We start from the raw sequence: 14,215 nt of genomic DNA on the forward strand, positions 1-14,215 counted from the left end.
AGTCTTCTATTGTCTCACTACACGTTTCCTCTTGAAGGTTATGCACGTAAACTTGCCAGCAACACCAATATACAATCTGCCATTGATAATAAGATGTCGTATACTCTACACATATCTATCAGAGATATTCCAAATGTATTATACTAGTCATACCGGTTAATTCTCAGTAATGTAAAAGCATCGTTTCCATAATCAGTATCGTTTCCAAATCAGTATCGTTTCCAAATACATAGTGCAAAGCGTTGTCTGGTGTAAACTGTTCATGCGTGTATTAAAATCACCTGCCAGTAGCAAACTAAAACGAGCCTTTATCGACTCGATATTTTTACACAAAACTGTAATCCCATTTTCTTCTAGATCATTAAGCATTGACGATCCTTGCGTTCAGACATATGCATATACAAGTACGATATCCGTACTTCTTTATTCAAAGGGAAATAGGAAACATATTCTTCTTATTTACTGGATCCCCCAGATAACAGACCTTCCTTTATAGTGTTATGTATATTTAATTTTTAGTATTTGTTGGCATTTCTTAATGATTATATGTTATATCATTTACATTTTGTACTTGACCTTGTCCAAAATCAAATTTACTGTGTGAATGAAAAGAGATATTGATTTTGTAAACAACATAATACATAGCTGTCCATAGACAGTCCCACCCATGTTAAATTTCCCCTTGTCCGTATATGGTCCCACCAATGTTAAATTTCCCTTGTTCGTATAGTAGCCCACCAATGTTAAACTTCATCCAGTCCGTATGGTATGTTTGAGTGCTAGATTTATGTCTCTAACCATGTCTCTAATCCTGTCTCTATGTTTATGTCTCTATTTGTCCCTTGTCCCTAGAATAGCGTATATTCAGGCCAGCCACTTGCAACACTGTTCCTAACTACTCCGCTCGATTGCGGTCAGCCACTTGCAACTTTTTGCCATTGTTTCCCCAGTGTCCAGTACCGTGACGTCACCCTATCCAATTCCCATTGTCCCTATACAGTCCCATCCATGTTCAGTTTCTATCTAGTGCCCCAGATAGTCCCACCAAGTTAAATACCCATTGTCCCTAGACAGCCCCAATCCCTTGTCGCTACGTTAAACTTCCCTTGTCGCAAAGTTAAATTTCCCTTGTCGCTCTACAGCCCCAATCCCTTGTCGCTATACAACCCCAATCCCTTGTCGCTATACAACCCCAATCCCTTGTCGCTATGTTAAATTTCCCTTGTCGCTATACAGACCCAATCCCTTGTCGCTACGTTAAATTTCCCTTGTCGCTATTCAGTCCCAATTATTGTCACTTTGTTAAATTTCCCTTCTCCCTATACATGCCCACCCATATTAAATATTCTCTATGTTAAATTCCCGTTTGTCCCTAGACAGTCCCAATCCCTTATCGCTGTTAAATTTCCACTGTCTCTATACGGGCCCACCCAAGTTAAATTCCCCTTGTCCGTTGAGTATCCCACCCATGTTAAATTCCCCTTGTCCGTAGGGTACAAACCCCCAAATTTAACATTATGGTCCCCTTGACCCCATATCGTCCCACTCTACTAATCAGATTTACAAGTGGTCATCAGAATTTTTTTTAGCGTTATTTATGTTTCACTTCGTTTGAAATATTTCTTTTAATAACATAAAAATATTAAATGTGCTGATTAAACGTCCTCGAGATGCCTAAAATTTCAAGTGGCTAAAACGGAGTGGCTATTTATTTTTTGCGCCAGTTCGCCGTGAAATTTGCTGGCATCGGACCGGCGGGCAGGCGGCAACGTCACACGCTGCTTCCACATACGTTAACTGGACAGTTTGCACGATCATGACTTTATGCATGCATTGACCAATAGGTACGTCACTTAATTCACGCTCGGGTCTATTGGTTTTCATATTTATGCCTGATTTAGAAAATGTTGCCAGCCTTCAACCAATATGGTTGTCAGACATTAAGTTATATAAATGTCTAATAATCCCAGCACTTGATTCATAAAATGACCTTCATTTTCTTGGCTTGTGAATAACTCCTACGTACAATAATTACCAGTTGTACTGTATTCCAAAATAATAAAAAAAATGCATCATGCGACAACTGTTTATCTTCAGTGTCTGTTATGTTCCTTCGGTGCTCATTAATAGGATGAATATTATTTTTCTGTGAGTCATTCGTATTTAACTCAGCAATAAGCAACTGCAATAGTACAACATAGTGTTTGGGCTTATTAACACTTGGAAATTAACATAAAAAGTTATATTTACACATGCCTTTATTTAAACATGACTTTAAAACTGTAAAGCAACACCCTTGTCATTTGCTGATGACGACTTGCAAATCTCGCTTGTAGCTGTATCTGGGACCATATTTAGATGCGTTCACATCCTAACACTTAATGACATACACACAACGAATATTAGGATTGTATCTGCACGCCACTCATCACATTCTTACCGTAAGAGATGTGCACTTGAAACTGGAAAATGTTTTAAAGTGTTTGTCATGTCTGCCCAAATTGATTCTGTAAATAGCAAGATAAAATACTAGTCCCATACACAGGTGCTCGACGCTAGCTTGATGTTAAGAAGAAGAAAAGAAAAAAAAAAAAAACAATAATCTGAAGGGAAAAAAATCTTACAGAGTGACAAAAGTACTTTAGATTACCCCCATGAACGGTTCTGACATAGGAACCTCTTTATCGATTTTCGCGAATTTTACCTCTTCGGACAAGTCCGAGCACATGTGACAACCGGTGAAAAGAGCTATATGTTACATGTCTGCGACTCTACTCTACATCCCTTCTTTAATTACAGAACAGTGGTAGATGCAGGAGTAAATTTTACTTACCATTAACTCGGTTCAACTTTAGGAATCCTGTTCCATGGAATAATCAGAAATTGTCTTTTTCACTGCACACATGGTAAAAGAGCGACTCTATTTTCAAAACATGTAAACCATGTGGCACACACGTCAACGCCGAAATATGATTGGCTCACCGGTTGTCACATGTGCTCGGACTTGTCCAAAGAGGTAAAATTCGCGAAAATCGCACGTTTCGGAGCCTGTAACTTCAGTTTGGTACAACGCAGACAATTCAATGATGGCTTGATGAATATAAAAATATATCAGGAGTAAAACAAGCCATATAGTGTGGCCGTGTGCTGTTAAAGACAGAAACAGCAGAAGGAGGTCGAGGGTCATAGGTGGAACCAAGTATTTGGAAGTTACGTACCTTCTCTCTTATATAATATGATAGAGAGGGTCCTATATCAGAACTGGTCATGGGGGTAATCTAAGGTATTTTTGTCACCCCCTGTATGATGTTTTTCCTTCAGATTATTGTTTTTTCGCCGCAAAATCCGCGTCGAGCACCTGTGGTCCCATACGATGAAAAGATAATGTGTGCCTGACAATATTTGACTGTCTTGTACAAACTGATGTAAAGTAAAGATATGTTATGATAGCAGAAACATGTACTGTCTCTTATGAAGTAAGAAACAAGTGTATACGGCAAAAACAATTTTATCTATAATATCATCTTCCCTTTCTTCTTCATGTGTATGCTTAGTGGAGAGGTTGGAAGTGAGCGCTGGAAAAGTTGAAAGCAGAAGTTATGAAGCAAAATGCGTGTTCTCAAATGAAACTAACAATAACTTGCTTAAAATAGATTGATCTAATTTGTTCCATTGAATCCATCGTCAGTCAGATATATATTTGTATTGTGTCTGCGCAAATATATCAGACACTTTACAGGGTCGGCTCAGTCATTGGGCACTTTATAGGGTCGACGCAATCATCGGGCACTTTAACGGTCGCCTCAATATAGATAATGCTAGCAGCTTAAATTATACGCGACACTTCAAGAGGAATGTTGAAAAATTGTTCATAAATTTTGCTTTTTCTTTTCTTCTGACGTTCAAAATGTTGAAAATTCGTGAAATCAAGATTGTGTTCAGTGTAGAAAGAACAAAAGATTGCTTTTAAAGAATTAAAGTTTGGACGTTCCTAGGGGTTCCCATAACGACAAGCAATATGGTAACATGACGCCTAAATGTGTAGTCCGAGACGGGAATAGTATTTAGACGTCAAGATATTTCACGTTGATTTCTGAAATCCATTTACTGATGTTACCCATGGGTCATTCTGACTAAAATCAGATCCCCCAGTCCTACATGGAGATCTGACAGACATCGATAAATGTTCGTGTTTTATTCACCTATGGAATTCCCATTCCACTTATCTATCGTAGCTTTTCAGATAAAGCGTTGTAAATTCATGTTAGGGTGTGTGTGTGATTAGGATTTTTAACGTAGCTTTAACAATTTTTCAGTCATATGGCTACGTTGTCTGCAGTGTGACAGTTTGTAGTGATGTCTAGCACTGGGGCATCATGCCGCATACATGTAGCATGATGTCCCACCCAGTCACATTATCCTGACACCAGACCGACCAGTCCTAACACTAACCTCTTAATGCTGAGCGCCAAGCGAGGCAGCTGTTAGTACCATTTTTGTAAGTCTTTTGTATGACTCGACCGGGGATCGAACCCACGACCTCCCGTATCCGAGGCGGACGCTCTAACCACATGTTAGGGAGAGTTATGGCCTCGGAAATTTTGAACGCTTTGATTCGATTGGTGAACCACAAGGTCAGTAGAACACGACCTCTTATTGACGTGCATCAGATTCACACGTAGGACTGGAGATCTGACTTTAATCGGGTTGTTCCATGATTTGACGACGTTTTAATACGCACTAATTTATTTTGTAAGGAATAAAACAGTTTTGATTTGCAATATTTACTGCAGTGGATATAGCAAGTTATTTGTTGTATAATGGGATCTTGCAGGTCATTCACAGTTGTTGCCAAGTGAAAGTGTACTCTCTTCTCTCTCTCTCTCTCTCTCTCTCTCTCTCTCTGTGCAGTTGCATGTCTAAGGGCCTTAGACAGGCAACTGTTGCTTATATGGTCATGTATGCATTCATATTTATGACTCATGTTTACATAAATAATAAGTAAACTGAGGTTGCTAAAATGGCTATGCTACGTTATCGGACCATACGCTATATACAATTGAAGCAGCAAAACATCAACATAGTTTTTGTTTGTTCATTCTTTGCGCAGACCTTTAAAATTGTATCCAATTATAAGCGTGAAAGAAGAGAAAAACTTTTTTAAAAATTTAATTATTTGTTTTTAAGTAATGTTTCATCCAGTATTTCACTAGCGTTCTCTTTATCACTTTTCCAAGTACCAATTTTATTCTTATCTTACTCTAATCCGACTACAAGTTATACATTCCGTAGGATAATTTATCTCAGTCATGTTTTATTCATAGCACCGGATTTTTGAGGATGACGAAGTTGGGCAAAGGTTATTTATTCTAGCGGACGGAAAATCGATGGAAATGGATGTTTTCGAACAGCGGGGAAAGACTTGACAAATGAACTTTAATCCAGTATACCAAGCTTTACTTCTCGAAAATGACGTCCACGAGAAATATTGATTGATTCGATCAGCATGTACTGCTGGATTTTATTGTATGTGAATATTCAGTGTACGGGGGAATAATTATGTTGTACACAACTAAGTGTGTGTGCGTTTGTATTTCATGTAAGTACTTGATAGCATTGCTTTGTTTCAAAGTGGAATGATCACATTGACGATAAAAGCAGCCTGCTTTCGGCTGTTACAGGCGGCGAGTCAAAAGCCTTTCTAATAACTATAGATATATAATCATTCTTCTGCCGACAGCAAGTAATACCTGTCTAATAGATATAAGCGATTTGTACAGAGCGTTTCATTGCTGATATATACTGTACCGACCTACTTCAATTGGCTGTGGAATTCTGCCTGTTTTATTTATGTGGAATGTATTTCCAGGTGATTCTGTATTCACGGAGCGGTCAACATCATTCATCCAGTGCACATCTTTTAGTTACTTCGAAGTGACATCCATCAGTGTTGCCTATAAAATAGCAGATTCAAGCGAAATATTCTTTCAATTTGTCATTCTTATATCAAAGGCCTGAATTATTAGCCTTCAGTAGTCGAAGGAAAACCCCACGGCGACAAATAATTAACACGCGAGTACCGTTAGGAACATGATGGCCAGAGAGGAAGACGGCACTGTTAGTGCAGAAAGCGACACATTTGTTGCTGAAAAGTGCAAGCAAGACTTGCAGTCAGAAATTGAGGTGGCAAAATGTTACGTACAATATCTTAATTATATACACAGGGACCTCACCTCATATCTCGACCAAACTGTGATTAATATCGTACAAATTAAACAAGAGATTGTGAGCCGAACAGTGTTGCGTGATTCTATAGAGCGCGACATAGACGAGGAAAGAAAGCGAGAGACAAACAGAGTAAACGAACGAATACTGGCTGTGGAAAACACTTTGAAAAAGATCAGTGATGAAGTGGACTTTGTATCGAACACCCTAGCATCTCTAAACAGTACAACTGTGATAGACGAAGCACCTGCTTTATTAAAAAAACTGAGGGACATTGTGAACTTGCTTCCAATAATTCATACAGATCGTTATATTTACAAGTTATCGCCAACACCAAAGTCCGCAACAGACGATGAACGCAGTTTCGATAAGGTTCATGTGTCGTCGAGAGTGGCAGTAAAAAGGATAGCTTCTTTTAGACCCAAAGAATGTGCTAGCGTCCGCTTCGTGACGTCACTGTGTCCGGTGTCCGAATCGGAGGCCTGGGTGGTGTGGCACTGGGGACCGCAAGTTCACTTGGTGAACAAGGACGGACAGCTGAAAAGGACTGTAGACACTGGCTGCAAAGTGGATGATATTTCAGTGGACTTTGACGGGAATCTTGTGCTCGCTTGCTTCGAAACAAAATGTTTGAAGAGACTAAATGAGAACTATGAGGTCAAACAGGTCATACAATTGGAGTTCGTACCGAGAGGCTTCCGGTTCACTTCGTGGGACGAAATTGTCGTATGCTGCGTCCAGAACATCCACCATCAGAACGGTGACATATGTCGCCTGGTAAAAATCAACGTGGAGAATGATAGCGTCGTCTCAGAGATCGGGGACCCAACTCATTTTATCCAGCCATGGAGGATTGCAGTCAATATCAACGGAGATATATGTGTATCTGACAGGAACAAGGGGACCGTTTCTATATTTGATCACAACGGCAAGTTGAAAGCAACTTATTGTGGCCCTACGGAAAATACTCGTCATGCATTCGCGCCACATGCTTTGTGTTGTGACTCATTCGGACAGATTTTCGTTGTGGATTACTCCAACCACACTGTGCACGTTCTTGATCCTCTTGGAAGATTCAGGGGCTTTCTGATTATGGACACGGAACTAGAAAAGAGGGCCATTTTTATGGGCACTAGCTCCCCGTTCTCCATAGGTATTGATAAAATGGGGGACTTGTGGGTCGGTAATAAGTTTGGTTACATTACTGTTCTCAGGTACCTGTAAACTGATTTAACAATCATGAGATGAATGTGATAAGACTCGTCCCTCAAGGGTTTTCTGTTTTCCTTGTAGGTTTCAGAGACTGGACCGCTTCGGTCAAGGCAGCCTTGCACAAGCTGTGTGGATGAAGGTGCATTATTATGTATTCAGATCCTGCATTTCGCATCCCAAGGATCTCCAACTCCTTTGGAGAACTGAGCTCCAGGCAAAAGCTCGCCATCGCTCTATAGCTCATCCTCTCAAGCCACGTGAGACAATTCGCTACGCACATCTATCACCCCTTGTCACCTTTGCGGAAGATTTCCTAGTTATGTATGAATATGCATATGCCTGCTTAGCCAATCACTGTGAGCGCGATTACATTTTTCTGGCGATTTTTATCTGGCAAGAATTTCACGATGTTTGAATGAGCCAGTCTAATCTTCTGTTTCAAGCACAGTCACTTATCGAGCACTTTCTTTGATATGTAGGAGATTGTTAGATTGTGTTTTTCGTAACGTATTAATGTTTATGCATATCAATGAAAAATGAAAGGCCCGGCAGCACATGCAGCCACCGGTGATAGGAATGTAGCGAATTATCACCCGCGGTTTGCGACGATGTCAGTCTGTAGGGCTCAGGAATGTTATAAATCAGTATTCATAGGATATACTTGTAGCCAAATTAATTTTTCTTGTTATTTTGTTAATCAGATAATTTTATTATATTTCTTCAATATTCATGATTTACTGTATTTTCAACATAAAGAACCACATGATTTTTGTTTGAAATCATCAGTTTACTCTTTAGTGTTATGAAAGGAATGGAAGCTGTAAACTGTAAATATAGATACACATCAAGAGAAATTCAAAACATTGTGTTTAAGAAATGCTTTGATCTAAAATATTATGAGTTCCAAGAAGGTTTTGGGAAATTAACAGATGATGCGTTGAAACATTCATTCGATGAGATAGATAAACTCGCGGTCAAATGAGAAGATAAGAAATAATAATGTATTACTGTTCTAAATATTGTTCGGCAAACTGGAGAAACTTTAAACAACTTGAAAAAGCTCTGGAACTGACCAATGAAAGATATCCGAAAAGGATCTTACGATATACCAAGCAATATGTGCAAGACAGCATGTCATTCCAGCAAAAGTGAACAGTTGATAACCAAAAGTAATTCTGTCTTTATAAAGGAAACTGGTATGACGAGTTTCATATGGTTCGGTTATCATTTAGATTTATCAAAGAAGATTAAAATCATGTTACAACAGCTTACATACAGCGTTTTGCATTATATTTTGTCTCATCACAGAACGTAAGGAGGCATCTTTTATCTATTTTTGTACCATCATTTTTTGCCTAAACATTTTTTAATTTTATGAAGGTTCTGAGGTCGGATATGGCGTTGTTTTAAAAAAGAATGTTGTTTCAGGTTGGGGGAAAGGGTGTTATCTCGGGGGTGAGGCTCTAGTACCCTAGCATATATAATATATGGGCTACATATGTTTGACCGATTAATTCGAACATGTCTAGCTGGAATACATTCAAATTTGAAACGCAGTTTTATATGGATAAAACATTAAGTGAGTTTTATTTCCAGGGTTCTGATGACTTCATTTAAAAGAGTTATGGGCATTGATAACTTGTTCTCTTGACTTTTGTTTCAAAATCAAACCTTTAGCATGGATTTTAGGATTGCAACTAAAACTGGTATGTGGAGCTTTATTGATGAAAGCCTAAATGGATCTTTTCAGCCGTAAGAGTTCCGACCCTGATTGTTCATCTGTTCTATAAAATGATCTCTGCAGCATAGCTTTATGGTTGTGGATTTCAAGTAAAACAGCTGTGTACTTAATATTACTGAGACATCAAATGAATTTGAATTCCAGCTTTCTATTTACTGACGTAGATGAGTTACGGCCCCTTATATCCAGTCCAACTTTGCAAGTACAATGTGTGCATTAGACGGAACAACCATCATCAAATGATATATATATATATATATATATATATATATATATATATATATATATATATATATATATATATATATATTGCATTTTGAAAATATTGACAATGCTTGCATAGTCTGTTAGTACCTAAACTGTTTTCAACTACATGTATTTATTTATTTGTGCATATTTTACCTTGCAAAGTGTGCTCAGCTGTGCCTTTCCCTTTGTGTCAGCTTACCTCCCCCTCCACAATGCATGTCAAAATATGCAAAATGACCCAACGTCAAGCAGTCCCTGAATCACGTCAGTAGGTGTCCAAAATTGGTGGAATGGTGGCCCGGACTTGGGTGAATGACGTCATTAGGTGTCCAAAATTGGTGGAATGGTGGCCCGGACTTGGGTGAATAACGTCAGTAGGTGTCCAAAATTGGTGGAATGGAGGCCCGGACTTGGGTGATCTAATCAAACAAAATTTAAATAGGAAATACTTCCCATGCAGGAATCGGAAAATATTTAGAACGTTCAGTCTACATTATAACCTTTGTAATGATATATGGGTACTGGGCCATGTACAGAAGTTCTCCTTAGATGGCCTCTGGATCTTTCTTTTAACTCATTCTTAATTTTACTTTGAAATAAATTTCTAAAGAAGTAAAGTTCTCTGGTATATTAGAAAACATTAGCGTATGTAGAAATATGACGGTGGTGTACTTGCTGCAAATGAAGCGGCCATAATCATTTTGAATAAGATTATATTATTGCAGGTAATGTTTATTGTAATTAATGAACAGGTGCACGAAAGCCAAGAGAGTTCATTTTTATATTAAATTTAGATGAGTTTTTTTTTTTTTTTAAAGAAATGATTGTGTCCAGGCCATTTGTTTGACCTCACAATCTTGATTATATGATAACGGTGACTCTAATATCTCCACAGAAAAATAAAATGGCGCGCTACTTCGACGTCTTAAAATAAAATCCATTAATGGTTAAAGTTACCTGACCCATATTGACATAAGATTTTTGATTGCTCTTGGTTATGCGACAGAAATGTACACCTTTATATCTACGTCAGAACTTTAGTTCCAACGGTAACGGTTACGCGTCTGTGCCAATGTGCCCTCGCGTGCGAGTTGGCTGACTGAGGCAAACTTCTCACGACAGCTTATTGCAAAACATATCATACCTTCAACCGAACAAGTATTTAATGTATTGACAACGCTGCCAAGTTGGAAACAAGAGGCTTATGTTGGCCTGAGATCACCTGCCTGAAATCCACACGAACGCCAGATTTAAGAGCGTTTGGCTAAGAAATCTGGGCAGGTATGATGCAATCTTACTGAATCATTTGCGCAACAAAACAAAAACAAACAAATAAAATAGAAATGCCTTCGCATCAGGGTGATTTCTGTCAATTTTATTCAGATTGTTTTAAAAAATTTGTTTGAATTTGTTACTCACCTAGACGTCGCACGTCGTGCTTCTTCTTGTTCAAAAACGTTATTTGCAATTTCTTCGAAGAACTGCTCAAAAGATATTTACTGAACTGACAGACGGCATCGTGGAATTTGTTAATATAATACCGGTCCGAGCTTATATATATGGCTGCCGTTACTTAAATTTGAAACCTCCAAGATTTTTTTCTCTCTCCAAAACTACTAGAGAGAGTTTAACCAGATTTAATGAATGGCATCCTGGTATAACAGTTTTTAAAGCAGTTTTCAAATGATACGGATCCACGGTCAAATATGACCGACGTTACTAGGATTAGAAGATAAAAAATTTGAATGATTTCTTCGAAAATCGTTCCAAAAATGTAATAGAATTTGACTAAATTTTACTGGAATCGTTCTAGCATAGATTTTCTTTCAGCTTTGTTCAAGCGACGTTGATCATATGGTACTTGTTACTAAATATAAAAAAGATGCAAACATTTCCAAAAATCGTTTAACATAATGTGTTCAAATTTGACAGAAAGCAACTTGATTAAAAGTTCATTTAGACTGATTCAAAAATGTCTATCCGCCTTCAAAAATCCCTGTCGGTACTAAAATTATATTTTTTAAAACTTTAAATGTCGTCACAAAAACTTCTTAATATAAATTGACCAAACTGGACAGAAAACATTCGAGTATAAATATCGTTCACATCTAAGCCGTTCTATCGTTAAATATGACCGCTGAAACTAAAGGTTAAAAACAACAACTTAAAATGACTCCTCAGAAACTCTGATCATACTGTGAGGAAATATGGCACACACACACACACACACACACACACACACACACACCGGCAATGTTTCGGCAAGAAGTACTTTAAAATTTATATAAATAATGCTAATTCGCCATTAAATATCGTTACTGTTACTAAAAATAGAAATCCTTCCAAAGACTTCAGAATTTGACAGACAGGATTGGCATGTAGAGCTTTTACGTTATAAAATAATTGTCGGTCTGCCATGAAATATGGCTGCTACTACTACTAAAAAGTAGAAAACATTCTGATAACTACTTCCGAAAATCCGCGTAAATAAATGATCACATTTGAAATAAATTTTCCTAGCTTAAAATGCTTTCAGATTTATAAAAATTATAATGATCCACTATCGAATATAGTGACCGTAACTAACGACAGAAGAAAACGAAGAAAACAAAACAGCATTTACGCAGCTTGAATTAAAATCAAAACCCGCTTAACAGAATTTGACCAACATTGACATGAATCGTCGTGGCATAGAGGCAATTCGAGGTCAATCCTATGGGTCATATCTTGAATATATGCGGATAGCTACGATTCAGACCACATCGAAACAAGGATTGACAGAGAAGTTGCTAATGCATGGAATAATTTTTTTTTAATGTGCAACGTCACGGTGAATCAAACTATTAAATAGCCACGATGGTTCGAATAGACTGCAGTTTCTTGTCTCCGAAGAAATTTTAGGCGAATAAAATGTTTAATTTTTCTGTAAATTACTGCGAAGACATAAATCTGAGGTATTTTTCCGCAGAAATAACCAAGGTGATCCGAATGCTTCTATGACAAAAATGGTGGCCATGATTGATTACATAAAGCATCATTTCTTCCAGCATGAATGGCGTCTCACCAGAATGCTTTATGACAAGTTTGGTCAACATCCTTTCATCGGTTTTAGAAAAGGAGAAACAAAAAAGCCGTTTTCTCTAAACAAATTGTATGTTTAGTAATTTCGGCAATATTTGATAGCGGGTAGGCATCATTTGTACAAATTTTTAATTCTTTTCTCAAAGGAAGCTTCCTGTTAAATTTGGTCATTATTTTCATTGGTTTTGTAAATGGCAGATCGGCGTCAGTGGAATAAATTTACAAGCCCTTTATACAAGGTCGCTCTGTGGAAGTTGAAAATAGCAGATGTACAAAAGAGGACGGGCGATGCAGCACATAGGGCCTTACAATAAGCTGATACAGGTCACGTAATAACCACAACTGTAGCGAGTCGAATACAGATTACAGACTGATGTTCTGGATTGTCAACTTATTTCCAGTAAAATTGCAATTATGTATGTTCTCTCTTTCTCTCAACTACACACATACATACATACATACATACATACGCACACACACGTACACACATACACACACACACACACACATACATACATACATACATACATACATACATACATACATACATACATACATACATACTCTTTTACACATACATGCTCTCCTGACATCAAACAAATATTCGTCGGGATAAAATTTCGTTGATGGCGAATAAACTAGCGATACATTTTTATAGGGTCACACGGTTTATCTCAACTCCAATTTTCCGTGGTAAATTTGATATTTTGAATATTGGTGATCGACAAAACAAAAACCGAAATGACATCTTCAACGAATATGTCTGGTTGTACTCAGAGGATGTTTACATACAAGTGGAATCGCTGCCTATCTGCATTTGTATAAAACCTTTCATATTTGTCTTGTACTTCATTTGTGTGGAGAGAAAGTAACTTGATCTTTAAAGTAATGACGTCATTCATGATTCATGTAAGATGTAACCTCTGAATGTCCGTATATATTCTATACACGCATTGTTAACGTTCCTCATGTTTTCTTTGTCGTACACGAAGCTATTATGCAGTTTAAACGTTATCAGGTCATTGCACAAATACAGACACAGGTTGAACAGTCAGTATGAATAGGTAAGATTGTTTAGAAAAGGTCTTTTTCTTGTAGATATTTCCATGCAGTAGCATGTACAATTGTCGGATCAAGGGCAGATAAAAAGCTTAAGATAACTCACGATAATCTCCTGACAACTTTACTATTATCTAGTATATATTGAGGAACCCTACAACTATGTTCAAGTCAAAACAAAATATATAGTCGATTTTCACAACATTAACATCTGTTGACATTATTAAAAGACTCGTTCAGTATTAGGAATTTAAAAATTATACATAATACCAACTCTCCGTTGACACTAAGAACTGACAAATCACGTGATGCACTTAAGATCATAATTAAAACGGTATGGATGATGCAATATATATGGCATTTTAGACATTATGTACATAATCTAAGATGGTGAAATAATTTACATACATAACGTAAAGAAATATAGTTGAGTGTCATTCATCATACATATACATGTAGAAATACATGCATTTTCCCCCGAAGCTGTTAGGAAGTGAGCTCTACGGTTCTGCATCGAGATCTATATTTAAAACAAAAGGATTAGTACCATATCTCAGTGTTCTCAGCATGGGCGGTTACAATGAATCTTTATATCGATGATTTTACCCACAGTAGTTATACTGTGATTCAGGTTTCATGAACGGCGTT

The 14,215-nt window shown here is 37.5% G+C and overlaps 1 protein-coding gene across 1 annotated transcript; it reads left to right on the forward strand.

Annotated features, from left to right (window-relative positions):
• The first annotated feature begins 5,325 nt into the window (after window positions 1–5,325).
• LOC149804797 (uncharacterized) lies at window positions 5,326–8,708 on the forward strand. The gene has a single exon (XM_089944655.1). The coding sequence runs from the start codon at window positions 6,091–6,093 to the stop codon at window positions 7,447–7,449; it is 1,359 nt and encodes a 452-aa protein (XP_089800781.1). The 5' UTR covers window positions 5,326–6,090; the 3' UTR covers window positions 7,450–8,708.
• The last annotated feature ends 5,507 nt before the right edge of the window (window positions 8,709–14,215 follow it).

The sequence above is a fragment of the Sinohyriopsis cumingii genome, chromosome 2 (genome assembly GCF_028554795.1).
Source record: "Sinohyriopsis cumingii isolate HCF-2022 chromosome 2, ASM2855479v2, whole genome shotgun sequence".
Taxonomy (NCBI): Eukaryota; Metazoa; Mollusca; class Bivalvia; order Unionida; family Unionidae; genus Sinohyriopsis; species Sinohyriopsis cumingii.